At 42.2% G+C, this 26,902-nt stretch overlaps 1 protein-coding gene across 3 annotated transcripts in view; it reads left to right on the top strand.

Moving 5' to 3' along the window:
* Positions 1 to 26,902, top strand: part of REPS2 (RALBP1 associated Eps domain containing 2) — a 222,569-nt gene that overhangs the window by 177,497 nt on the left and 18,170 nt on the right. For all 3 annotated transcript variants that reach the window (XM_081809113.1, XM_081809112.1, XM_081809115.1), the window contains 3 exons: positions 11,864 to 11,947; positions 13,072 to 13,217; positions 22,959 to 23,064. In XM_081809113.1, the coding sequence (XP_081665239.1) occupies positions 11,864 to 11,947; positions 13,072 to 13,217; positions 22,959 to 23,064 (336 nt within the window). The remainder of the gene's footprint in view (positions 1 to 11,863; positions 11,948 to 13,071; positions 13,218 to 22,958; positions 23,065 to 26,902) is intronic.

Below are 26,902 nucleotides of genomic sequence, written 5' to 3'. Positions count from 1 at the left end.
CCTTCTGTCGGATTCTGTGTGTCACACAGGAACCTTTTGTTTGTTTGTTTGTTTTTGGTCTAGGGCACTGTTGCAGCCCAATCCCAGAATGTGCTGTTAGAAATGGGACCATATTTTTGAAGTCACTAGAGATGAAACTTCCCTCTTGTTTATATTTAACTTGGGCCACTAGGTGGCACTTTAAGGCCATTACAGGAAAGGCTCTACTGGATTTATTTTTTAACTTTTTATTGAAGTATAACATGCATATTGAAAAGTGCACATTGAGTGTGCAACTGAATGAATTTTCACAAGCTGAACATACGTGTATAATCAGCACTCAAATCAAGAAACAAAATATTACTAGCACCCCAGAAAGTCCGTCTTATGCTGTTTTCCAGTTACTATCCCTTCTTAGGGTTACCATTATTCTGATTTCTGATAGCGTAGATCAGTTTTACCTGTTTGCTACCTTATATAAGTGGAGCCATGCAGTATATACTCTTGTGTCTGGTTTCTTTTGCTTACATGATATTGTGTGATTCATCCATATTATTGTGTATAATTGTAGGTCATTGCTGTATAGTATTCCATTGTATATGCAAAGGTATCACTGCTTTCCACTGTTGATGGACATTTAGGTAGTTTTCAGATTTTGGCAATTATGAATCATGCTGCTATGCATATTCATGCACAAGTTTTTGAGTGGATGGATGTTTTCATTTCTCTTGGGTATATGCCTACAGTAGAATTGCTGGGTCATAGGATAGGCATCTGTTCAGCCTTAGTAGGTACTGCCAAACAGTTTTATAAAGTGTTTGTACTGATTTATATTCCATTAACAGTGTTCCTGTTCCAGTATTTATATCCTTATCAATACTGGATTTATTCTGTGACTGGCTCCTAACTCTTAAATAATTTTTATAGTTCCCTCTCTAGCAAGCTATTTCTAATTGAAATTTTTAGAAGCCACCTTCTTGTGATGGACATAGCTCCTGCAGGAAAGGCTGTGTCAACCCCAAAGTGGACATTAATCATAGTCTACTTATCCGCTATCACTAGTTAGAAAAGATGTTGTTCAAATATTTCCATCCCTAATATAGAACAACAGAACTGGGAATGGAATTGAAAACTTTAAGAGTGGTAAAATATCGAGTGAAGCTAGGGCTAGGGCTTTGAGGCACTTGGAAATTTTTATATACTTTTGCTCTTGTTGCCAGGCCTATGTATGTCAGGGTTGAGGGACCAGCAAAAGGGATTTCTAAAGGCCTCATATCCAGATGTCTTTGAATTGTGATGGTGGTGGCTGCCTGTTGAGAAAGCGTCCGTTTGGTATGGCAAGAGGCATGCGTATGGCATCTTTTTTCAGCCTTACTCAGTGGGAAATGTGAATCTCCAGAGAATCCTGTCATAGATCCCCTTAACTATGAAGTCTATGTTGTTGACTCTGCAGAGAACATTATCATATGGCTTTTAGGTATGTGATGAATAGAGGGTGGGGCTCAGACTTGACTCAGATTTCTATTAGTAGAAATTGGAAATAGAAGGACAAAACCCCAGTCATAGTAAAAATATTTGTCTTTTAGACCAAAATAAAACACCCGTGGTCCTTCGTCACAGTAAGTCTGTTTCATGGATATTGTCCATAATCCAGTGGCTTCCAGAAATCCCCAAGAGATTATGCTATGTGACTGCTGTATGCAGAGACTAGTTGCCCATTATAGTTACTGATGATCCATTTCTATTGCAGTTGTCCCTGAGCTCCTCTTTCAGTGTTCCCCTGGGTGTCGCCCTTGTTGGATTGGCCAGCTGTAGGGGGCCACCAGAGATGTTCAGTGTAAGCTGCTTGAGATGTCTGTGCTGAGGCAGCCATGAAATCTGAAAGGGCTTTTATGTTTAAAAGCTTCTTCCCTCCAGTATTGATAGCAGCAATATTCAGTGGCACAAATTTGGATTATGGATAGCCTGCTTTATGGGATCTGTGTATACTCTAAACTGGAGTCAGCACTTTCTCAGTCTAGGTTTTCATCTTTTGGCAAGAGAGGAAGAGTCCTTTATGTTGAATTGGGTGCTCTTTGCAGTTGCAGAATCTATGCCTGGGAAACCCAATTGTATATTTATTTACTCTTTTTTCTTTAAAGATGTATTTATTTATTTTAGAGAAAGAGCGAGAGCATGAGCAGGGGGAGGGGCAGAGGGAGAGAGAGAATTCTCAAGCAGACTCCCCATGAAACTCAGAGCCCGATGTGGGGCTCAATCTCACGATCCTGAGATCATGACCTGAGCCAAAACCAAGAGTCGGATGCTTAACTGACTGCCCCACCCAGGCGCCCCTGTATATTTACTCTTAATTATGATAGTAGCTGCCATTATTGAGTGGCTACTGTGTTACTGTGCTTAGCCCTCTAGACAGCTATTTTGCTTAATCTTTACAAATGCCAGGATTTAGGTGAATTATCCCCTTGTGCAGATGAAGAAACTGTGTCTCAGAGAGGTTAGTACATGCCCCGGTTATATACCAAACAAGTGCAAACCCTGGATGGATTCCAGAGCCTCTGCCCTGTAACTGATGTGCCCTGTGGCTTCAGTTATGGCAGGATGAATACTTGACTTGTCCAGTGGAACACAAAACAGTGTTGGGTTCATCACTAGCTCATTCCACACATTGATTTGAGTACTTGCTATGTGCTGCCATTCAGCTTAGGCACTGGGGAAAGGACAGTGAAGCAAAACACAGATCATGCACTCCAAGTGCTTCTACATCAGCTCCATTTCTGTCTCTCATAGGTGACTTGGGTCATGGATTTTGGCAATCGTTCTTGCAGAGAAATTCAGGTTTTTTGGACCCTGTCTCTGAAACTGATTGTGGCATGATGGGCTTTGCTGTGGCCACTGTGCTGCATCTTCTATGACTGGATGTGACCACGTGGCTTTTTCTCATGTGCCCTTACCTAGCAGAGATGGAGGTCAGGTGAAAGGTAGGCACCAAATGACATTTAGAATACCAGTGGGATGCTGGAGATTCCCTAGAGGCCATAGCACAGTCATCTGCTCATCTGCCTCGAATTTAGCTGCTGCCTTTGTGATTCCCAGTCTTGGGCTCTGCCTGAATTCTTGGGTGATAGATGAAACTTGAGTTTCTTTTTCTAATCTGTCAGCATGAGTATTACAAAGTTTATAAAATAGGGGCGCCTGGGTGGCTCAGTTGGTTAAGCATCTGCCTTCGGCTCAGGTCATGATCCCAGGGTCCTGGGATCGAGCCCCGCATCGGGCTCCCTGCTCAGCAGGAAGCCTGCTTTTCCCTCTCCCACTCCCCCTGCTGTGTTCCCTCTCTCGCTGTGTCTCTCTCTGTCAAAAAATAAATAAAATCTTAAAAAAAAAAACAAAAAAAAAAACAAAAACAAAGTTTATAAAATAAATTCACCAATTATCCACATCTTAGCAATTAGTTCTGCAATTTAGACTATTTACTTTTTTTAAAAAAGATTTATTTGTTTACTAGAGAGAGAGAGCGAGCGCACGAGCGGGGTGAGGGGCAGAGGCAGAGGGAGAAGAAGAGGGAGAGAGAATCTTAAGTAGGCTCCCTGCTGAGCACGGAGCCTGACACAGGGCTCGACTCTATGACCCTGAGGTCATGACCTGAGCGGAAATCAAGAGTTGGATGCTTAACTGATTGAGCCACCTAGGTGCCCTTAGACTACTTAATTTTTAAAAAGTGATTTGATCTCCTTTCCCGGTTTTATTGAGAAATAATATACATCTCTGTGTAAGTTTAAGGTGTACAGGATGATGGTTTGATTTACATATATTGTGAAAGATTACCACAATAGGTTCAGCTAACATTCATCTTCTCATATAGATAAAATAAAAAGAAAGAAGGGGCGCCTGGGTGGCTCCGTCGGTTGAGCATCTGACTCCTGATTTTGGCTCAGGTCATGATCTCAGGGTTGTGAGATCAAACCCCGTGTTGGGCTCTGGGCTGGGTGTGGAGCCTGCTTGGGATTCTCTCTCTCCCTCTCCCTTGGCCCCTCCCCCTCCCTCTCCAAAAAAAAGAAAGGAAAGGAAAAAGTTTTTTCCTTGTCATGAGAACTCTTAGGGTTTACTCTCTTAATAACTTTCCTATATATTGTGCAGCAGTGTTATCTATGGTCACCATGGTGTGCATTACATCTCTACTACTTATTTATCTTATAACTGGAAGTTTGTACCTCTTGATCATCTTCCTCTAATTTCCCCTCCCCACTGATTCTTTTTTGTTGTTGCAAATTTGATGTTTATTTACTTATTTACTTTTAAGATTTTATTTTATTATTTTTTAAAGATTTTATTTGTTTGACAGAGCAAGAGAGCACAAGCAGGGGGAACAGTAGAGGGAGAGGGAGAAGCAGGCTCCCCGCTGAGCAGGGAGCCCGATGTGGGGCTCAATCCCAGGACCCTGGGATCATGACCTGAGCCGAAGGCAGATGCTTAACCGACTGAGCCACCCAGGTGCCCCAAGATTTTATTTTTTTTAAGTAATCTCTACACCCAACATGGGGCTTGAACTTATAACCCTGAGATCAAGAGTTGCACACTCCACTGAGTGTATCAGCCAGGCACCCCACAAATTTGACTTTTAAACAAAAGTATTACTGCTGAAGATTTTGCCCAGCTTCAGATATTTATTTTATGAAACCATATGGCAGACACCCCTATTCCCTCCATGGTAAATGGACAAGAAAACAGTTAAGAAGCCTAGTTAGTTTTAGTGCAGCACCTGTGGCCTTTTTCAGAGCTGGACCTTGGAGACTTGGTTTTCTCATCTCTTAAATGAAGAGTTTGGGCCATCGATGGTCCCCAGTTGGTCTGACTGGCTACATAAAAATTACCCAGGGAGCTTGTTAAAATAGAAGTTTCTAATACTCCACCCCTAGGAGATTCTAATTAGGGAAGTCTGGGGTAGTATCCAAAAGTCTGTAATTTATAAAAATTCCCTGGATAATTCTCCTGTGCAGCTATATTTGGGAACCACTGGGCTTAGAAGGTCTAGAACAAACAGAATGGAGTTGAGAAGGGATTTCTGGTCTGTTTGAAGATTCAGGTAATACTTATGTGCCTGGAGCGGGATCCATATGGGCAAACTAATGTAGTTATGATGCAGAGGCAAATTGGAGCCAGATGATAGAAGATCTTTAACTGGCTGAGTGTCCCTAAGGCCTGTGGTGCTATGCCATAGGCCTTAGGGACCAATTGAAGGGATTTGAGGAAAAAGTATTTTGATGAGAGAAGGTGCTTTACAAAATTATTTCCTCAGTGTGTGCAGGGTGGGTTGGACTGGGAAAAAACCCAAAAGCTAGAAAAAGACCCAGGGCAGTTTTTGCAGTAGCCCAGGTAGGAGGTGTAATGAGCACATGGACTTAGATGGGAGCTATAGGACCTTTGCAAAGCTAGCCTGCCTGGGTGGGACTGGAATCTGGGACATGTTGTTTTAAGCTTCTTTAAAAAATCCATAATTTATCAGTGTTGTGTTCATCTGCTTTAACTATTATAGTGAATGATTTTATTGTGTTTTTGTCCAGGAGCTTTTAAAGGAAGCCCAGTAAATAAATTCATGCAGAGAAGTAGTTGGCAGCAGCAACAGCTGCTATTGTAAGGAAGGAGGGAGGAAGGGAGAAACGAAGGGAGGCCTTTCTTGCCAGGCAGCAACCCCATCCTTACCCTGCCTCCACACTCTTGGGGAAGGGGATCTAGCAGAGGCTCCCCGGAGCTGGATCTGCCAACCACTCTGCAGAATGCTCCTCTCGAAGGATTAGGAGTGGAATGTGGCATTTGGCATTTGAGTCCAATGGAATATTTTTCCTTTGTTCCTCTAAAACCCAGTCTGTAGGTCAGTGTTTCCTAGAGTGTGTTCCACAGAACATTAGTTCTGCTGGATGTTAATAGGAGTTACATGAGAGTTAGAAGTTGAAGCCAAATCAGATCGGGAAGTGCTGGGTTAAGCAAAGGCAGTGGCTTCCTTTACCTCACAGGATTTCAGAGTGTGTGTGATGTGCTATGTACTCTGTGAATTTCTAGGAGGGAGATAGACTATGCTGTGTTCCCTAAGCTTATCTGGAGATTCTGTTTCCTCTAGTCCAGGGGCTGACAAACTATGGCCCACAGGCCAAATCTGTCCCACCATCCTGTTTTTGTAGATAAAGTTTATTGGAACATAGTCCCACCCATTCATTGTGTTGTCTTCTTTGGCTACTTTAACACTCAGTAGCAGAATTGCACATATGCATTGGAGATGCAGAGACCAAATGGCCTGTACAACTAAAAATATTTATTTTCTGGCTCTTTACAGAAAAGGTTTTCCTATCCCTGTCTAGGCAATTCATAGAACTGGTATTCCCTGGAACCCCTATTTGAGAGATACTGCTGTAAGAAGATAGAGGTCGGTTGTTTTAGCACTGCTTGTGATGAATCTGCTTAATTTTATTCAGCTTTTATGCTGCCATATTTCTTTTCCTCTGGCTTTAAACTATTTCCTCTCAACCATTTATCCATTGTTGAAGATCAAAATCTGGCTCCCATGTGTCATTGTTCTTTCCTTTCATTTATCACATACCATCAATCACCAAGGATGTATCCAGTCTCAAGCCACATAGCTCTCAAATCTGCCTATCCCCACTCCCACCAGACTGGTTTAAGTGACCATCATCTCTTGTCTTGTTTTCATTTTCGTCTTTTAAGTGAATTGCCTCTGCCCACTATGGGTTGCTTCTAATACATTTTACTCATTGGATTCAGAATAATCTTTCTAAAATGCAAATCTAGTCCTATCACTTCCCTACTTAAAATCTTTCAGTGCCCCCCCCCCCCCCCCATGGCCGTCAGGGTAAGCTCCAGATCCTCAACATGGACGTATCAGCCAAGGTCTGGTTGGGAAATCAGAAACCACTCTAGGTATTTCACACTGGAAGAGATTTCATTTAAGGGATTAGGTACTTAAAGAATTAGCTGTGCTAGAGGAGCAAAGACGAGGGAAGGCCATCAGTCAGGTTTGCCGCAAGTTTCTGAATGTTAAGACATTGCAAGAACTAAAGGAAATACCTGGAGGACCTCAGGCTGCCCGCAGCATCTAAGTAATGATTTGTGGGGAAATGCCTGAGGCCACTATAAGATCTTCTGACTGCTGAATCCCATGCTTTTCTTCCCACCACTGCCTGAGGAACAGTAACGCAGCTTGTTTCTCTCACCTTCTTGGTTTCATGTGAGTGACTGTCGGAGTCAACAAGGAATATTATTGAAAGGAGATTTTATAAATGTTCTTCCCAGGCTTTTACCCCCTGCAACATAGGGAAGAGCCTGGAAGTGGGGAATGGTGCTGAGTGGCAAATAGACCATCTGGGACAGTGATCTCTAAGACCATGTGGGATCCACTTCACTGCTTTTCTCGAGCTTTGGCTCTCTTATTCTTCTCTACTGTTCACCCTTATTGTGTACCCTACTAGACCCCAAATTTCAGACCTATTAGAGTGGGTGTTTTTAGAGGCCTTGAACAACTGACATTTACTATCTCATAGTTTCTGTGGCTTAGAGATTTAGGAGAAACTGATCTGGTGGTTTCAGCTCAGGGTCTCTCATTAGGCTTCAGTCATCTGAAGGCTTGACTGGGGCTGGAGGATCCACCTCTAAGGTGGCTCTCCCACATGGCTGTTGGTGGGATGCCTTAATTCCTCGCTACATGGGCTGCTTGTTAGGACTGATTGAGTGTCCTCACAAGATGGCAGCTGACTTTTTCCAGAGCAAGTAATCCTAGAGAGAGACCAAGGAGGAGAATACTAGAGTGCTTTAACTTCCTTGTTTTGGGAGCAGTTTGCCTGGTGTCTCAGGTCTGATTCCCAGAAGCAGAACATGAGATGAAGATTTTTGGAAAGTGATACATGAAATATGTGAAATAAATATCTGTAAAATTGAGTAACTGAACAAACCCTTCTTCTAGTGGAGAAGCAAGATGCTTAGCCTTCCTAGGCCTGTGTCCATTTCTGGGGAGCTAGCTGAGCAGGGACCATGTTGTCCCATCAACCATGGGAGTGGACAAAATCCCAGAACAGATCCCTACATTTGGAGTGGCAGCACCCTCTAAGTCCATGTAACTCATACAGGCTTTTCCTTGCAAAATTAGGATGAAACTATATTTCTTATTTGTGGGTAGGGAAGTATTAATATTAAAAATATGAGATATATAGTTTTAAAAGGAACCTTAGCTGGAGTTTCAATGAGCTCTTGGCTAAAAGTACATTTTCCTGCCTTGCCACATCCTGGTTGGGTCCATGTTACATTGTGAGCTGTGAGGGAAGGACTGCCATTTGTACTAGTAATTGTAATCCACAGGATTCAGGCATTGGATTTCAGTTCAGACAATGAGAACTTTCAGACAAGGGCATATTGTCCATATTCATAGAGTTGTTCTCTACTTTAATATATGGAGATAAAAGGGAGCTGCTGAGGCTCCCCTGTTTCATGGGTTATCATTCTCTTCAAGTTACCTTAGAAAAGTCTGAAGAAATAGCAAAGAAATCTCCCCAGTTTGTTCTGCTTTTCAGCTGCTAAGCCTTACACTATTTTCCTGAGGGAAAGTGAAATAGTTTCTTGCAAAGAGGGGCTTTTGTATCTCTAAATCTCATCTTTAGTTGTTGGTTGTTTTTTGTTTTTTTTTTTAATACCACAATGCTAGTTTTCTTTCCTCATCTCTTTTCCTGGGATAATGTCTGGCTCTGGTGAAGCTCTGCCTTTCCAGGACCTTCGTGATTCCTGTGCTCCAGGCCCCTCGCAAGATTTTACTCCTCTGAATGTTCCATGGATGGACCCATTTAGAATCAGTCATGGAGTGGGGAGGGGAGGTCTTGATGTTCCTCCCAAGGAGGTTGATGGTGAGATTCCACCTCACATAGTGCCAAGGAGCTGTTTGTTCTTGGTTGTGGAGCTAGAAAACCTCAGCCTTTAGATCTGATTTCAGGAAGGTAAACCTATAAATGGAAAAAATTGTCAGGCACTTTTCACAACTGCTTTTTCATCCTTCCCAACTCCCACTCTATTGTCGTTTGGGTTTTTAGAGATGTTTAAGAGAAAGCAGAGGCAATGACAATGACCTTCTACTACTTTTGCTATGCTTGGAATCCTTGTTTTTGTTGAAAAGAGGGTCTGATTTATCATTTCCCTCAGTATTTCCACAAGAGGGAGACTGCTTGTCTCCTCAGGAAAAGGGAGCATTAGGGCAAACACTTCTCTCTGCCTGATGATGGAGGGGAGCTGAGCAGGTGAAAGGCGAGACTGGTCCGTCACTCCTTTTCTCTCTGGCTGGCTGGCAGGATGTGTCAGTGCCTACCTGGGGTCCTGCAGAGGACTGCATGCATAGACTTGAGGCCAGAACATTTGTGTTCCAAGCAATAGATTTGCGGATGGAAGGCAAGAAGGGACATCAGGTCCAAGCTGTGTTCTTCCGCACAGGTCAGGGGAAGCCCTGCGTTTGAGAGGTTGTTGGGCCCTCACTCAGCCATTAATAAAGCTGACATTGGGCCCGCAGATCTTTTTCTTTTCTTTCTTTCTTTCTTTCGAGAGAGCACACGTGAGAGTGGGGGGAGGGGCAGAGGGAGAGAGAGAGAGAATCCCAGGCAGGCTCCATGCTCAGCGAGGAGCCAGTTGCAGGGCTTGATCTCAGGACCCTGAGATCATGAGCTGAGCCGAAATCAAACTGAGCATTTAACCGACAGTGCTACCCAGGCGCCCCTGGGCCTGCAGGTGTTGAAATATGACATCATTTGTTAGAACCCCCAGGGGAGGTGGGTGAACTCTTACATTCCCAATACTCTTGATGAGGAATGGCTCCCAGATAGCTTTGCACGGCTGTTGCCCGGGTGTTTCAAACTCAGTGTGCCTGAAAGTGAGCTCTTCTTACATCTGCTTCTCTCATGGTTCCTGCCTTGGGGATAGGCCTCTGAATTGTCATGGTGTCCTAAGCTGGTGGGTACTGGAGCTTCCTTTCTCACCATCCCCATGCACTGCCCCTCTAGGTGGCTGCACCCTGCTTATCACTCAGGTCTTAGCTGTGACATCACCTTCACCCAAATCTTTGCTGACCCACATGGCCTGGGTGTTCCTGGAGCCCCCAATACTTACTCACCAAAGTCTGAATTCCACTGAAGCATGTTTGCCCCATCATTTCTTTGCCTTTTCCACTAGACTTCAAGCTTCTTGTAAGAAAGGTCTAAGTATTGTTTATCTTGAATACCAGCTCTAGCACGGGGCCTGCCTGCAGTAGCTGGTCAATAAATATTTCTTGAATGAGTACCACTTGGGCCCAAGAGTACCTGAGGCTGTATAGCATAGTGGTCACAAGCCCACCATTGGAACCTGAGGCCTGGGTCCAGACCCTGCTGTTTGTGTGATCTTGGGTGAGTTCCTCAACTTCTTGATCCTCAGTTTCTTCACCGATAGGACGGGGGTAATAACTATTTCTTAGGACTGTGATGATGAAATGCTTTCATTTATGCAGAACTCCTGGAGAACTGTGTGACACAGTGTTTGGTGTTTCAGATAAGTGTCGACAGCAGCAGCAATACAGTTATCCTTAATGGAAGGGAGAAGACCATAAGCAAAACTTGGAATGAGAAATCATGCATGTTGAGTGCCTGCATGATGGGTTTGAAGAGGTGGAGAGGTGGTTGGGAATCAAGGTTTCTAGCTAGGGCAATGCAAATGTAGGAGCAGATGGGATTGCTCTGGAAAAGAATGAATGGTGGTAGGAATACGGTGGGAGAACCAAAGACAGAACCTTGAGAAATCCTATATCTGAGGGATAAGAGGAGTCAAAACAGGAAAGAGAGATAATGATTACCAGTAGGAGATTGTAGTTCATCAGATGCCAGGGACAGGAGTTTTAAAAGATAGGGGTGCTGTGCTGGGCAGAAGGCTTGGGAGAAAACTAGAAGAGGCAGCAAGAATCCAATAAATGGGGGAGCATTAGTGCCCTTGTCTGTTTCAGTAGAGGCAGAGGAAGGAAGAAGCCAGGCTCTGCAAGGAGTTAGAGAAGGCCAGGTTAGGGACAGAATGGACACCCTAAGGATGATTGTTGTGCTGCAGATGCATATTACTTTGTGGGTAGAGGACTGATGTCACTATAATGAAGAAGTCACGTTAGTTCATACGGAGGGTTTTTTCTTTGCATGTTAACACTTTGCATTGATGGCTAATAGCAGCTGCATGTAGCAGGCCTCCTGGAGACAGGGAGCAGCACATGGTGCCTGGTCTCCCGGTACTCTCCTGCTTGGTTCTCTGGCATCTGCTTGGTCTTGAAGTGCTTTGGGGGCAGTCCTCGCCAATCTTTGTGCGTTTGTTCCATACCACTTGGCAGCCTCAACCCTTCTGTTTACTCCTTCCATCATGCTCTCTCACCCCTACATTTTTAAGGTAAAGAGTCATATCTCTTAGAGTGTTTTTCTTAGGTATTTAATGTTTTTTAAAGTTTCAGTTTCTTTTTTTATTATGGTTACTGTTTTTGTTAGTGCTTGGGTTAAAATTTTAGTTCATTTCCCAGCCCTTTTTTTTCAATAAGCATTATTTATTTATTTTTTTTTTAGTTTGAGCTTGTAAAACATTCGTTTTTAGCAATACCTATGTCTAGTTATAGACAACACTACCATGACTCCTTTTCCTAAGATTGAACAATGCTGGAAAGGGACATGGGAAGGAATGGCAGGGTCTAGAGAAGGTTTTCTCAAGGATCCAAAGATTTGACCATGCTTGGCTGCAAGTTGGTTTAAATCAGCTTCCACTTAGTGACATTTCTAAGTGCTGTCCATTATATATTTAGGTGTTCATGTTTTTGCATTTTTATCTTCTCTGTGATATTTCACTACAGTCTGAACAAGCATCTGAGGCTGAAATACACCCCCAGCTGAACAGAGCCCCCTCTCAAGCTGCAGACAGTAGTCCAACAAAGAAGGTAAGGCCTGTGGGAAGGTGCCTCTGTGATGGCATTGTGAGCCCCTCCCCTGGGCTTCTGGTCTCTGTTTGCAGATCTGTTTTACTTTGGTTTCAGTGTCCTGACCTGAATGTTAATGATCCAGCTTTCCTAGAATTTGGTTTTTTTGTGAAGATTAGGGTGCTGATGATTCTTGGGTCTGACCTTGATGTCACTGACAGTTTGCACTTCCTTTTCAGCCTCCCAGCTAAACATGGCGGCCTTGCTTTTGGCAAGTTGAGGAGGGGTGGTGGGGAGGGCCAAGTGCCTTTGGCAGAACCCTTCATGCTACTGAGGCTCTAGGAGGGCCTCTGGTGGGGGGCGGGGTAGTCTGCCCTTCTTTGTCCATGTGCCACAGTCCCCTCTTGCATCTTGGTGTCTTCACCATAGCCCACCGGTGTCACTGAGTCCCAGGTCACTTGCTCAGGAGGTGCCACTCACTTATTGTGCTCTCTGTTCACCTTGTTACCCTCTCCTTGCTGCTCCCCATTTTTCTAAGGCCCTCCTCTGGTCAGAGCATGGGTTCTGGGCTTGGGAGCACGGGGGAGGAGGGGCCTCCCAGGAAGCAGGCTGGCTGTCTCCTTCCAGAAGACACTATGGCCCTTGAGCTTGGCTTCATGTATGAATTGGGAGTGGAAGAATGAGGAGCAGATGACTGAGACCTTCACAAACTTCAAAACCTACAACATATTCCCGCAAGACCCAAAGTGAGGCAAGAGCGAGCTTTGTCTTCAGTCAGAAAAGGCCTCATGGTGTGAGATGCACACAGCATTGAAAAAACGGAGGGTGGGCAGGTGGGCCACTGGAATCTGATTCCTGGGTCTTTTCAGGTGCAAAAAGCGGTAATAGGCTGCAAGCAGGGAAAGAAAAAAAAAAGGAAAAAAGAAAGGCCCCTAGAATCTGATGCCCATGTCCCTGCCCCCCTTCCCCCCCTCCCCCATTCTCGCGAAGCCATGAATCAGCTTTATATCCTCGGGTGTGGGGTTTGAACAGAGTGTGCACCTGACCTGGGAATGGGCCTAGGAGGAACATGAGCACATGGGCATGATGGGGGAGCATTTCAGTTTTTAACTTTTGGGTTTTATTGTTTTGTATTTAATCCACAGGACATACCATATTCTCAGCCTCCATCAAAGCCCATCCGAAGGAAATTACGACCTGAAAACCCAGCTCCAGAAAGCCAAGAGCCTTCTAGCACTGTTGGCGGGGCAGCGTCGGCAGTGACCGGGAAACCCCACACAGCAGTCCAGAAGTAAGTACGTCACATCAGGGAGGTCAGAAACTACCTTTTCAATCTTCGTATGCATGTACATGTAAATCTGTTTATATTTATACCCATGGCCATAGAAGGGTGTGATTTTATGGCTGTAGTTTTGCCTTCCTCCTCTCTGTGGTGGTACTACAGGCTCCCAGTCAACCTAGAAAGAGACCTTCTAAGCTATAGGACCTAACCTGAGCCAAGGGGCAAGCGAGTACAAAGCTGTGGTGTTTCAGTTTGGTTTGATTTCCTTCCCTTCCCTCCTCCTCTTCCTCTCCTTCCCACCCCTCTTCCTTGTGCTGGGCCACGTTTTCCTAGGAAGAAGACAGTGATAAAAATGGCAGTTTCCCCTCTTTGCCTGTCTTATGCTGCCCCCCAGGGCAAATGGCTAGCTTCCTGACCCTCAGACCCAACTTTGAGTAGATGTGCTTGTGATTTTTTTTCATTCCCCATGAAAATTTTCTGTTGTCGATCATCTCAGAACAGAATGGTCACCTGTGGAGCCTCCAGAATATCTGTCTGACCGCCTGTAATAGACATTGGAGGGGGTGGCGGGGTGGGGGCGTCTGTGGATAAGGCCAGGAACCAAGAGAATAATGCTCTGGACAAACCAATTTTCTACAGAGACTTTGGCTTTAAGAAAGGCTATCACTCGCCTCAGTTTCCCTGTAGTGAAATTGAGCGAGGTGTTGAGGGCAGAAACCTGCTACTGTGCGTGACTTCACAAGTGAACTTGACTGGTCACTAACGTCAGTGCTCAAGATAAGCCCTGTGACACTGCTCTCAGGGCCTTGCTGATCCCAGGAGCTGCTGTGGGTTTCTCCTGCTTACGCTGTTGTAGAAAAAGGAGCAACAGATTCTGTGGGTGCAACTTGCCTCTGAAGCCAAAACCCCATTGTGAATCTGTGTAGCACTCTTCAGATGATGGTTTTGTTGTTTGTTTTTCCAAATAGACAGTTCCCTGGTGGTATCAGTGTATAAAGGAAATCTGTTTTGTCCTTAATGGCCCCTGAGAGCTTTGATCATCTTTCCACCACTGTCAAGCCTGGGGGATGGATCCCTGTCAGGGACACAGATGGCTAAACTTGCTTCCATGTGCCACCCTGGCTTTCCACTGGGTCTCTGCTTCACATTACTGCTGGTCAGTCAGTGGTGCTTACAGCACCCCCTGCTCCACTGACTGGTTGGAGGGCAGCTGGTGGAGCTCACGCAGAGGTCTTTTTCAGTTTCTTTCCTTCGTCTTTTTTTTTAAACAGTTTTATTGAGATATAATTCATATAGCATACATTTCACCCTTTTACGTGTACAGTTCAGTGGTTTTTAGTATATGCACAAAGTTGTTCAACTGCTGTCACAAACTAATTTTAGAACATTTTCATCACCCCCAAAAGAAATTCTGTGCTGATTAGCAGTCACTTGCCATTCCCTGTCCATGTCCCAGGCAACCACTAATCTACTTTCTGTCTTTATAGGTTTGCCTGTTCTGGCCATTTCATGTAGATGGGACCATGCAACATGTGGTCTTCTGTGGCTGGCTTTTTTTCAGTTCACATAATGTGTTCAAGGTTTATCCATGTTGTAGCATGAATCAGTACTTGATTCCTTTTTATTGCTAAATAATGTCCCATTGTATGGATATACCACATTTTATTTATCTTCTCATCATTTGATGGACATTTGGGTTGTTCCCACTTTGAAGCTATAAAGAATAATGCTGGTATACTATGTGTGTACAAGTTTTAGTGTGGACTTATGTTTTCATTTGTCTTGAGTATGTACCTAGGAGTGGAATTGCTAGGTCATATGGTCACTCTATATTTAATATTTTGAGGACTTGCCAAACTGTTTTCCACAGTGGGTGCAGCATTTTACAGTCCTCCCAGTAACATATGAGAGTTCCAATTTCTCCTGTTTTTTTTAATAAAGATTTTATTTATTTATTTGACACACAGAGAGAGATAGTGAGAGAGAGAGCACAAGCAGGCAGAGCAGCAGAGGGAGAGGGAGAAGCAGGCTCCCAGCTGAGCAGGGAGCCCGATGTAGGGCTCGATCCCAGGACCCTGGGATCATGACCTGAGCTGAAGGCAGACGCTTAACTGACTGAGCCACCCAGGCGCCCCTTGTTGTTACCTTTTTTAAAAAAATTATTACAGCCATCCTGGTGGGTGTGAAGGGGTATCTCATTGTGTTTTTGATTGCATTTCCCTAATGGCTTATGATGTTGAGCATCTTTTCATGTGCTTATTGGCCATTTGTTTATCTTTTTTGGAAAAATGTCTGTTCAGATCCTTTGCCTTTTCCTGCTTGGATTATTTATCTTTTTATTTTGAGTTATGAGTTCTTGACCTATGCTGGATACAAGTCCCTTGCCAGATGTATGCTTTGCAAGTATTTTCTCCCATTCTATAGGTTGTCATTTCACTTTCTTGATGGTGTCATTTGCAGCACAAAAGTTTTTAATATTGACGGGGTCCAGTTTATTTTTTTTCTTTTGTTACTTGTGCTTTTGGTGTCAGAGCTTGAAAACCACTGCCTAACCCAAGTTCATGAAGATTTTTTCCTGTGTTTGCTTCTATAGGTTTTATAGTTTTAGCTCTTACATTGAAACCCATGGTTAATTTTGAGTTCATGTTTGTGTATAGTGTGAGGAAGGGGCCCAACTTCATTCTTTTGCATATAGATATACAGTTGTCCCCGAATTGTTTGTTGAAAGGAGATATTTTCTTTTATCTGCCTGTTTAGTGACTGTCCCTCATTGTGATACTCTCTCACTAGTTAGGTGACCACATGGTGTCAGACCGAGAGAGGCTAGCGACCACAGCAACACAAATAGTGCTGTAAATGTCGGATGTAAGCTTTGGGTCAGGGAATTTCATACAACTTGTTTTAGTTCCTAGACTACTTTATTTGGGGTTGATAAGAAGCAACTTAGCATTCATCATTTTTTAAGCCCTGGAGAGAGAGACAGCCAGACACATGATCGTTAGTCTGTATAGTTCTTTCTCACCCAGGGTTCTGGGAAAGAATGAAACTCTGATGCCCTTAGACATCCATTGTCTGTAGGATCTTAACTTCTCTCCTATGCATGTAGAGTGGTCTTTACTGTGTATTGTTTTGGGGAAATTTGAGAAAAGAGTCACAAATAATTTTCTTAATTATCTAACAGAACACTGGTTAAGGAAGGCCAAAAAAATAAACTAGTTGGAAAATGGTCATTCTCTCTTTGGGAAATGAACGTCAGAACTGAACTATTGTTAAGAAACAAAATCTCTTTCAGATATTGTCATTGTCTGTTTCATTTAGGGCAAAGGAAAAATAAAATAGTCTCTCCAAGTGAGCTGCTGAGTCCAGATTATAACTAATAAACAACTGTTGGATTGTGTCAAAATTACTGAGCTGCTTGTAAGGACAAAAGTAGGTTTTTTAAAGAAATAATTTGGCTTACTTGGTTTCCCCTCACATCTTGTGCATCTGGTAAAGATGGACTTTGGGAAAATAGAATGGTTTGAACAGTTTAGAGAGAGAGGATGTTGTATAACAGTACTACGACTGAAACTGTGCCCGCCTCCATGGCTTTTGCTCTTCTCTGTAACCCCGGGAAGTGTCCTGGACCACCCCAGGGCATGCCCAGCAGCCAGTGTGGCAGTGTCTGCTTGCCTGCATGACATTCTCAGTGTGGTTGGGAGTCTGTTTTCCTTCCTGCTTCATGGCTGGCATTACTGGAATGTCTGTGGGGTTGATGAGTGGCATCCCTAATGAAAACCTGCCATTTCCAAGTAGAGAAAAGGCAATACAAGTTCAATTCTTAGAAGCTGTGCTCACAATTCCTTGGGAGAAATCAGGGCTCAGGTTGAAGGCTAAGATTTTTCTCATCTAGAGACCCCAGTTTATATTCTTTCAAATATTGGTTCAGCTGCTTGAATGAAACCCAGGTAACAAGCACTCAAATAACATAGAAATTGACTTCTTTCTTGTATAAAAGTCTGAGTTGGTGAGTGGTCCCAAAGCATAGAGTAGCTCCGTGCAGGAACCCAGGTGCCTGCCCATATTCTTATTCTAGATCCCCATGGGGGTTGCCTTTATCCCTGTGGTTGAAGATGGCTCCCTAACATGTTCACATTCTGGGCCCCAGAGAGGGGGAAGGAACAAATGGAGAGAAAACAGACTACTTTTAAGGGTATGACTCAGAAGTGGCATCTCTGATCCCTTTGGCCCAAACTTAGTCATATGGTCTTACCTACCTGCAGAGAGACAGGGAAATGTAGTTTCTAGTTGGAGGGCCACTCAAACTGAGAATAATAGGCTACTGCATGTAAGAAGGCGCAAGAACAGGTTTTGGAGGATAGTCTGCCACAAAACCTTGAGTGGACAGTGCCTCACAGTGTTGCAGTTCTGAATTGATAGATAGCATGACACACAATAGAATGAGACAAATAAATGTCTACTTAAGTGTTACTCCTTCATTTTCCTCCCTGGAAACCATGCCAGTTAGAGCGCAGCCTGGAACAGTGAGTAAAAATACTGGGAGGACCTGAAGAGAGAAACTCCAGAGGCAACTCTTAAGAGGGTGATGCAGGTTAAATGCTTTGCTGACCCCTTCAGAGGTATTCTGGGCTTGATCCTATCTTTGTGTTATTTACGGCTCCTTTGGTAGCAAATAATAAAAAGCGACTTGAGGTAGCAAAATATACTCTTTATTATAAGGATATAGGGGTGATTCAGGGAAATCAGTGGCAGGAGTGGATTGGAAGAGAAGATTGCAAACCTTCTGGGGCTCATTCTGATGCCTCTCAGTTTTCTTAAGGTGTTTTTGACGTTTTTATCTACAAAGACTTCTCAAGCACCTTCCACTCCAGAGATTACATTCTCACTGTGCTGGGCCCAGGCTGAACTGAAATATTAGCCATAACTCAAGTCCTTCGGAGGGAGAATCTGGTCAGCTTGGCATGGGCCAGCATCCATTCAAGTGTCAAAATAGAGGTGAGGATTTTCTTGAGACAACTAGAACTCCCTGCCAGGGGCCCATCCCTGTGGAGGAGGTGGAAGGAGATGGAGCCAGTTCCTAAAGGAGGAGGAAACCGTTAGGAGCTGGACACACATAGAGTAGTAGTAGTGTAAGGAGGGACATCAAGTTCTGATCAACTTTTTTTTTTAAACCTTTTATTTTGATATAATTACAGATTCACAGGAAATTACAACAACAGTGCAGAGCGGTTCTGTGGATCTTTTACCTAGTTTCTCTTAATGATTACATTTTACCTAACTATAGTACAATATCAAAACGAGGCAGCTGACATTGGGACAGCATATGTATTGTTCCATGCCGTTTAATCACATGTGTAGAGTCTTGTAACTGCCACTGTAATCAAGGTACAGAAATCAGACCTACCCTCTCCTCGCCATTCCTTACCCCTGGCAACCACTGATCTGTTTCCCATCTCTAGAATTTTTTCATTTTGAGAATGTTATATAAATAGAATCACACAGCATGATCTTCTGAGTTTGGCTTTTTTCACTTGGCACAGTCCCTTGACATCCAAGTTATATATCTCAATCAGCACTGCTAAGCAGTATTCTGTGGTATGGATGTGCCATAGTCTCTTGAGCCATTCACTTGTTGAGAGATGTTTTGGTTGTGTCTAGTTGTTGAGCATTATAAATAAAGTGACTGTGAGCATCTTGTGTACAGGTTCTTGTGTGTGCATAAATTTTCGTTTCTCTGGTATAAATGTCCAAGAGTGTGATTGCTGGGTTGTGTGCGGAGTGTATGTTTAGTTTTAAAAGAAACTGCCAAGTTGTTTTCCAAAATGGCTGTACCATTTTACATTTCCACCAGCAATGTATGACAGATGCAGTTTCTCCACATCCTCACCAGCATTTGGTTTTGTCACTATTTTTTTATTTTAGCTGTTCCAATTTGTGGGTCGTTCTATCCTGTCATGGTCTTAATTTGCATTTCCCTAATGGCTAATGATGTTGAATGTCTTTTCATGTGTATATTTACCATCATATATTCTCTTTGGTAACATGTCTCTTCATGTCCTTTGCCCATTTTCTAATTGAATTGTTTTTTTGCTGTTGAGATTTGAGAGTTCTTTTTATATATTTTAAATACATATCAATTGTCAGGAATGTGGTTTGCAAATATTTTCTCTCAGTCTATAGCTTGTCATTTCATCCTCTTAACAGTCATTTGCAATACAAAAGTTTTTAAAATTTTGAAGAAGCCCAACTTATTTTTTTTCTTTTATGGATTGTGCTTTTGTTGTTACATCTAAAAACTCTTCACGAACAAGCCCTTGGTCCTGAAGATTTTCTCTCATGTTTTATTCTAAAAGTTATATAATTTTACACTTTATATTTAAGTTGCTTGATCCATTTTGTGTTGTTTTATGTAAGATCTGGGTCAGGGTTCTTGGCCTGTGGATGTTGAATTGCTTCGGCGCTGTTGGTTGAAAAGGTTATTCTCGGGACGCCAGGGTGGCTCAGTTGGTTGGGTGTCTGACTCTTGGTTTTGGCTCAGGTCATGATCTCATGGGCGGTGGGATTGAGCCCTGCATTGGGCTCCCCAGTCTGCGCTCAGCAGTTTGGGACGTTGCGGTTGAAAGATTCTCTTCCTCTGCCCCACCCCCCAGTCAGGCACGCTCTCTCTCTCTCTAAAAATAAAATAAATCTTAAAAAAAAAAAAAAAGCTGTTCTTGCTCCATTGACTTGCTTTTGCACCTCTGTCAGAAGTAAGTTGTCTGTACTAGTGTGAGTGTGTTTCTGGGTTCTCTATTCTGTTCCACTGATCGATGTGTGTTTCCCTCTGCCTATTAATCCACACAGTCTTGATTACTGTCTTCATTACTTATTTACTTGATTACTATAGCTATATAATAAAATGTCTTCTATTTCTCCCACTTTTATTATGATTTTTCAAAATTGTTTTAGGTATTCTAATTCCTCTAACTTTCCATATAAATTTTAGAATAATTTTGTCTTGATCCACAAAAATTCTTGCTGAGATTTCGATACGAATTGTGCTAAACCTTTGGTGCACCTCAGTGGCTCAGTTGGTTAAGCATTTGCTTTCAGCTCAGGTCATGATCCTGGGGTCCTGGGACCAAGTGCCCCATGGGGCTCCCTGCTCAGCGGGGAGCCTGCTTCTCCATCTCCCTCTGCCTGCCCCCCCGCCGGCTTGTGTTCTTCTTGCGTGTCTCTTTCTCTCTCAGATAGATAGATAGATAGATAGATAAATAAATAATCTAAAATAATTTTTTTAAAAAGGAATTGTCTTAAACCTTTATATCAGTCTGAGGAGATTTGGCATCTTTACTATTTTGAGTCATTCAATCCATGAACATGATAAATATTTCTCTATTTTGATCCTATTTTTCATTACTGTTGTATAGTTTTCAGCATGTAAATCTTGTGTATGTTTTGATATATCTAAGAACTTCAGTTTGAAGCTTTGTAAATGATACTGTATTTTTTATTTTTTCCCAAGTATTCAATGTTAGTGTATCAAAATTCTATTGATTTTTTTAAAAAGATTATTTATCTGAGAGAGAGAGAGAGGGAGGGAGGGAGAGGAGCAGAGGAAGAGGAACAAGCAGACTCCACCCTGAGTGCAGAGCCCGATGCCGGGCTGGATCCCACAACCCAGAGATCATGACCCGAGCCAAAATCAAAAGCCGGATGCTTAACTGACTGAGCCACCCAAGCGCCCCCATTCTTTTGATTTTTGTATGTTAATCTTCTCTCCTCAAAACTCATTTTTATTAGTTCAGAGAATTTTTTTATAGATTCCTTGGAATTTTCTATGTAGGCCATCATGTCATCTGCAGATAGGGATAGTTTCATTCTTTTCAATTATGTGTGCCTTTTATTTCCTTTTCTTGCATTACTGTGTTGGCTAGGACTTCTAGCACTGTGTTGAAAATAGTAATGAAAGTAGAAATCCTTGCTTTGTTCCTCATCTCAGGGGGGAAGGCATTCAGTTTTTCATTATGTATGATGTCAGCTGTAGTTTTTTGGTAGAAGTTCTTCATCAAGTTGGACAAGTTGGCCTCTATTCAGTTTTCTGAGAGTTTTTGTCATGAATGGTTATTGAGTTTTATCAGGTGATTTTTCTATATCAGTTGATATGTGATTTTTTTCTTTCATCTGTTAGGATGGTGGATTGCACTGATTGACTTTTGAATATCGAATCAGCCTTCCATCTCTGGAATAAAGCTCTCTTGGTCATGGTGTATAAGTTTTTAATACATTGCTAAATTCTATTTGTTAATATTTTGTTAAAGATTTTGCAGATATCTATGTCCAGGAGAGATATTGTGTCTAATTTATATCTTGCTAGGCTGCCCCTTTCCAAGTCATTTGGCTAGAGAGAGCAGTATTTGGGTCGGGGGAGGCTTTTTATTGTCTGCCCTTATTGACATTTATGGATTGCTGACTTCTCCACCATCCAGTCTGGGATATATGAAGCAAAAGAGAAAACCCAGGGAATTCACTGCTATGTGTTTCCCTGAGTACTGAGTTCCTGGGCTGGTTTGCCTTCTTCACTCCACTTTTTGGAGTAATCTTATGTTTGTCTTACATATTATGTCCAGGATTTTAACTGTAGTTGGTGGGGTAGAGAGAAGTATGTCTACTCCATGTTGTCCTGAAACTGGAAATCCAATCCTTATCTTTCTGAAAGTAGATTTTAAATCCTCTTCCCTGCCTATTTATGGATGAAAAAATTAATCTTTCAACTTCTTGGGGAACGGAGTATGCCTTCTGCAGATTAGCAGAGTGGGTAGCATAGTGTATATTCTCAGTGAATAGTAATCATCTCCACAATGGTCACTATGCATTCCGGTTAAGTTGCCCTGGCATAGAACCTACGTCTCACAGGTTGCACATATGTCTGTTTTCCTAGGGGAACTTAAATTGCCCTTTTGCTCTGCGAATTCAGTATTTTTTGCTGTGGGATATAAGGCTGTAGGTTATACCATCGTGTTGATATATCATCCCAACTGTAGACAGCTTTGAGGGAGAAAGAGGGTTCTAAGAATAATTAGGGCCAGTCAAGCAGTGTAAGCAGAGACTGTAACGGGCAAAGTGGAACATATGGTCACCCTAGTTATACCTGCTCTGTGAATTTACTATTGACTTAATTTGGCAATAGTGGTATTAAAACATTTTCTCAAGTGCCACAGATGTATGCTGGTATATGCACATGCCTGAGCATACTCACACACATAGACACACTCAGGCATTCATGCCTAATAATAAAGAAATGAAGGAGACTTGTATAGGCTGGCTAAGTTAATGTAGGATTTTTCCTAAAGAGAATGTTCTTCTGTTCATTTCCTTCAGACTTGTCCACAGGGGCCACCTGCAGGTCTTTTAAAAATGCCATTAAGGCTTACACAAAAAGGGCATTCTAGTTAATGTGGTTTGTCAGGAAGAAATACTTATTAAAATGTCTTGGAATAAATGGAATGCGGAGTTTGAAAAGGTCCAATTCACAGCTTGTCTTTCAAGTTATAAAATGGGAAGTACTTCAGGTGTAAATAATTCATCCGGACAAATTTGTTTCATTTGGTGTGTGTCTGCCTGCCTGCCTGTGAATATATGATTTTCTTTTTGGAGCCCTGTGACATTAGCCCCTTGTTAGTTGAGTACTTCTCATGAGTCAGTGTTCTGACCCACAAGGGTCCGGACCTCTGAGTTCTATTTCCCTGAACGGTTTGTACTTTTTTATAGACAGTCTTCCAAACAGAAGAAGGCTATTCAGACTGCTATCCGCAAAAATAAAGAGGCAAATGCAGTGCTGGCCCGGCTGAACAGTGAACTTCAACAGCAGCTCAAGGTAAGGAGCTTCCCGAAATTGGATTACTGGGCTTTTCATCTGGTGGTTTTGTTTTGACCATTGGCGGAGCACCTGATTCCATTTCTGTTGGTAAGACTTGCATCTTTGTTCTCAAACCTCTTTTGGAAGGCAGAGAATGGCTGCACTTAAGTTTCATGGGCTGGTTCTTGTATGTTTAGAGGAAGACTAGCAACTTGAATATGCAGGCTACATATTGTTTATTAGTGACTAGGACAGAGAATCTATTACAAAGGCTGTCTGAAGCATTCTTCATTTCTGAAAGCTTCTGGACAAGCCCTTGATTGTTTAGATCCTCCCTGAATATACTTATGTATATACTTATGTAGGTGGAGGAGGGTAGCCCTGATACTATCAAAGGCCCGACCCCTCCGGCGGGCAAATGGTTCCGTATCACCTTCTCAAGAACATCACCTCTCTCCTTACCACCTCTTTCTCATCACCATTCATCTCCCCTGTTTTGGTTTTCCGGAACTGCCATAACAAAGTACTACAACCTTGGTGGCTGAAAGTACCAGAAATCACTTCTCACAACTCTGGCGGCTAGAAGTCTGAAATCAAGGTGTCAGCAGAGCCGTGCTCTGTCTCTGAAGGCTGTAGGGGAGAATCCTTCTTCTTTCTTCCCAGCTTCTAGTAGTGGCTGGCAATCCTGGGCGTTCCTTGGCTTCCAGATGTGTCATTCCAATATCTGTCTTCACTGTCACATGGTCTTCTCTCTGGGTCTCTCTGTGTCTGTGTTCAAATTCCTCTTCTTATTTAAGTGTCCTCTTCTTATAGGGACACCAGTCATTGAATTAAGGCCTGCCCTAGTTTAGCATAACCGCATTTTAATTAAATTACATCCACAAAGGTCCTATTTTTCTATGAGGTCACATTTACAGATGCTGGGAGTTAGGACTTAAGCATATCATTTTGGGGGACACAGTTCTACCTACTGCATCCCCTGATTCTCTACTGCATCATTCCCATCCACATAAACGTGCTCCAGTATTGTCCATTATCTTGACTTCACATCCTTCTTCAATTGCAGCCCCCTCTCTCTGCTCTCCTTCCCAGCTAGGTTTCTTAGGAGTTGTTTTCATTTACTCTCCTTCCTCACCAACAGCTTTCTCTCTCTCCACTTCAATGTGGCTTTGCTCTGCTCCATTCACATCCCTCCTACAACCAAATCCAATGGGCCGCTTTCAATGTTACTCGAATTTTCAGAATTCTACACAATTGGCCATTGCCTCCTCTGAAATGGCCTTTCTCACTGGCTTTTGGACTACTATACTTTTTTCCTGTTCCTTCCACTACCTCCCTCCCTCCCTCCTTCCCTCCCTTCCTGGTGCTTCTTCCTTAGCATTCTGTGCTATTTCTTCCTTCTTTGATTTCTCTTTTATTACTCCCCCTTTGCCCCAGTATTTTATTATGAACATTTTTAAGCATACAAGAAAGGTGAAAGAATCCTATGGTAAATACTTTTATAGCCACCTCTTTTAACATTTTATTATACTTGTTTTATCACGTATCTACCCCTCTGTTCCTCATTCTACCTTATTTTTAACATGTTTTTCAGTAAATTGCAGACATCTATATGCATCCCCTAAATATTGCAACATGCAGATCAGTAACTAGAGTTCAGTATTTTTACAGGTTTTTCTGATGATGTAAGTTTTACATAGAATGAATGCACAGATGCTAAGTGTGCCATTTGCTGAATTTTTACAAATGCATATACTTATGGAACCCAAACCCCTATCAAGATACAGAACATTACCATCATCCTACGAGGCTCCCTCATGCTCCTTCCCTGTCAATTCCAGCCCCACGCACACAGAGGCAACCACTGTTCTGACTTTGTTATGTCATAGTGTTGTTTATTCTGTAACTTTATATAAATGGTATTCCCTAACACATACTTTTATGTAAAGCTTATTTCACTTAGTATTACATTTTTGAGATTCATTGATAATGCACGTGTCAGTAATCCATTCCTTTTTACTGCTGGATAGTATTCCATTGAGTGATTATTCTGAAATTTCATTATCAGTTCTTCTATTAATAGACATGTGAGCTGTTGCTAGTTTTTGGCTATTTTGAAGAAAACCACATTCTTGAATAAGTCTTTGTGTGGAAATATGTCCTCATTTCTCTTGGGGAAGTACCTAAGATTTGGATTAGTAGGTAATGTGGCGAACATATGTGATTAGTTTTATTAGAAACTGCTAAAGCTTGGGGTGCCTGGGTGGCTCAGTCAGTGAAGCGTCTGCCCTTTGGCTCAAGTCATGATCTCAGGGTCCTGGGATCGAGCCCCAAGTTGGGCTCTCTGCTCAGCGGGGAGCCCGCTTCTTCCTTTCCTTCTGCCTGCCGCTCCCCCTGCTTGTGTTCTCGCTCTCTCTCTCTCTCGTCTCTCCCTCTGTCAAATAAATAAATAAAATCTTTAAAACGAAGAAAGAAGAGAAACTGCTAGAGCTTTTCCCAAAGTGGTTGTAGCATTTTGCACTCCTCCCACTAGAACGTGAGAGTTCCTGTTATTCCACATCCTTGCCAACATTTGGTGGTGGTCTTTTAATTTTTGTTTATCCTGTGGTGATTTAGTTTTTATTTTGCATCTCCTTGTTGCTTAATTTTGCTGAGCATTTTTTATTACAATTATTTACCTTTCATATATTTTATTTTATGAAGTGTTCAAAGTATCTGGCCATTTAAAAAATCATTTTTTGTCGTCTTTTGTGGCATTGTAAGTAGATGCTTTTTATATTATCTTGGTTACTAGTCCTTTGTCAGATACCTGTTTTATAAATGTTTTCTTCCAGTCTTTCATTTTCTTAACTGTATCTTTTCAAGAACAGATAATTTTTAACTTTTAAACAGTCTAATTTATCGGGTTTTTTTCTCTTATGGTTCTTATTTTCTTCTCATATGGGGAAACTGCCTACATCTAAATTATGAAGATAGTCTCCTATGTTTTCTTTTAAAGCCATTATTGTTTTAGCTTTTGCATTTAGGTCTTAAGTTACTTTTTTAAACCACTTTATTGAGATATGATTGATACACAAAAAACAATGCATATTTAATGTATGCAATGTGATACATACAGTTGGAAGATAATTATATATCCATGGACCCATCACCACAATTTATGCCATAAAACTGTTCATCACATCTAAAAGTTTCCTTCCCCCTCTTATTATTATCATCATTATTATTTTGTGAACATGACAAGAACACTTAACATAAGATCTGCCCTCTTGGCAAATTTTTAATTATACACTACAGTATAATTCATTGTAGGCACTATGCTGTATAGTAGATCTCTGGACCTTAATCATTCTGTATAACTGAAACTTTGTACCCTTTGAATAGTACTTCCCCATTTCCCCCAGCCTCTGACAACCACCATTCTCTACTCTCCTTCTAGGAGTTTGACTGTTGTAAATTCCTCATATGAGTGGTGTCACTTAGCATTTGTCCTTCTGTGTCTGGCTCATTTTCCTTAGTGTAATGTCCTCCAAGTTTATCTATGTTGTTGCAAATGGCTGAATTTCTTTCTTTTTAAAGACTGAATAATATTCCATTGTATGTATATATATTTTCTTTATCCATTTGTCCATTGGTAGATACTTAGGTTCCTTCCATGTCTTGGCTACTGTGAATAATGCCACAGTGAACATGAGAGTACAGATAATCTCTTCAAGATACTGATTTTAATTCCTTTGGATATATACCCAGAAGCTGGATCATATTTGGTAGTTCTATTTTTTTCAGGTTTATTGAGATATAATTGACATATAACACTGTGTATAGGTATCAACATGTTGATTTGATACATTTACAT

Source organism: Leptonychotes weddellii, chromosome X (genome assembly GCF_054177405.1).
Source record: "Leptonychotes weddellii isolate Sample4059 chromosome X, ASM5417740v2, whole genome shotgun sequence".
NCBI classification, from domain to species: domain Eukaryota; kingdom Metazoa; phylum Chordata; class Mammalia; order Carnivora; family Phocidae; genus Leptonychotes; species Leptonychotes weddellii.
The sequence above is the reverse complement of the archived record's forward strand: the minus strand, read 5'-3'. Positions and strand labels throughout refer to the sequence as shown.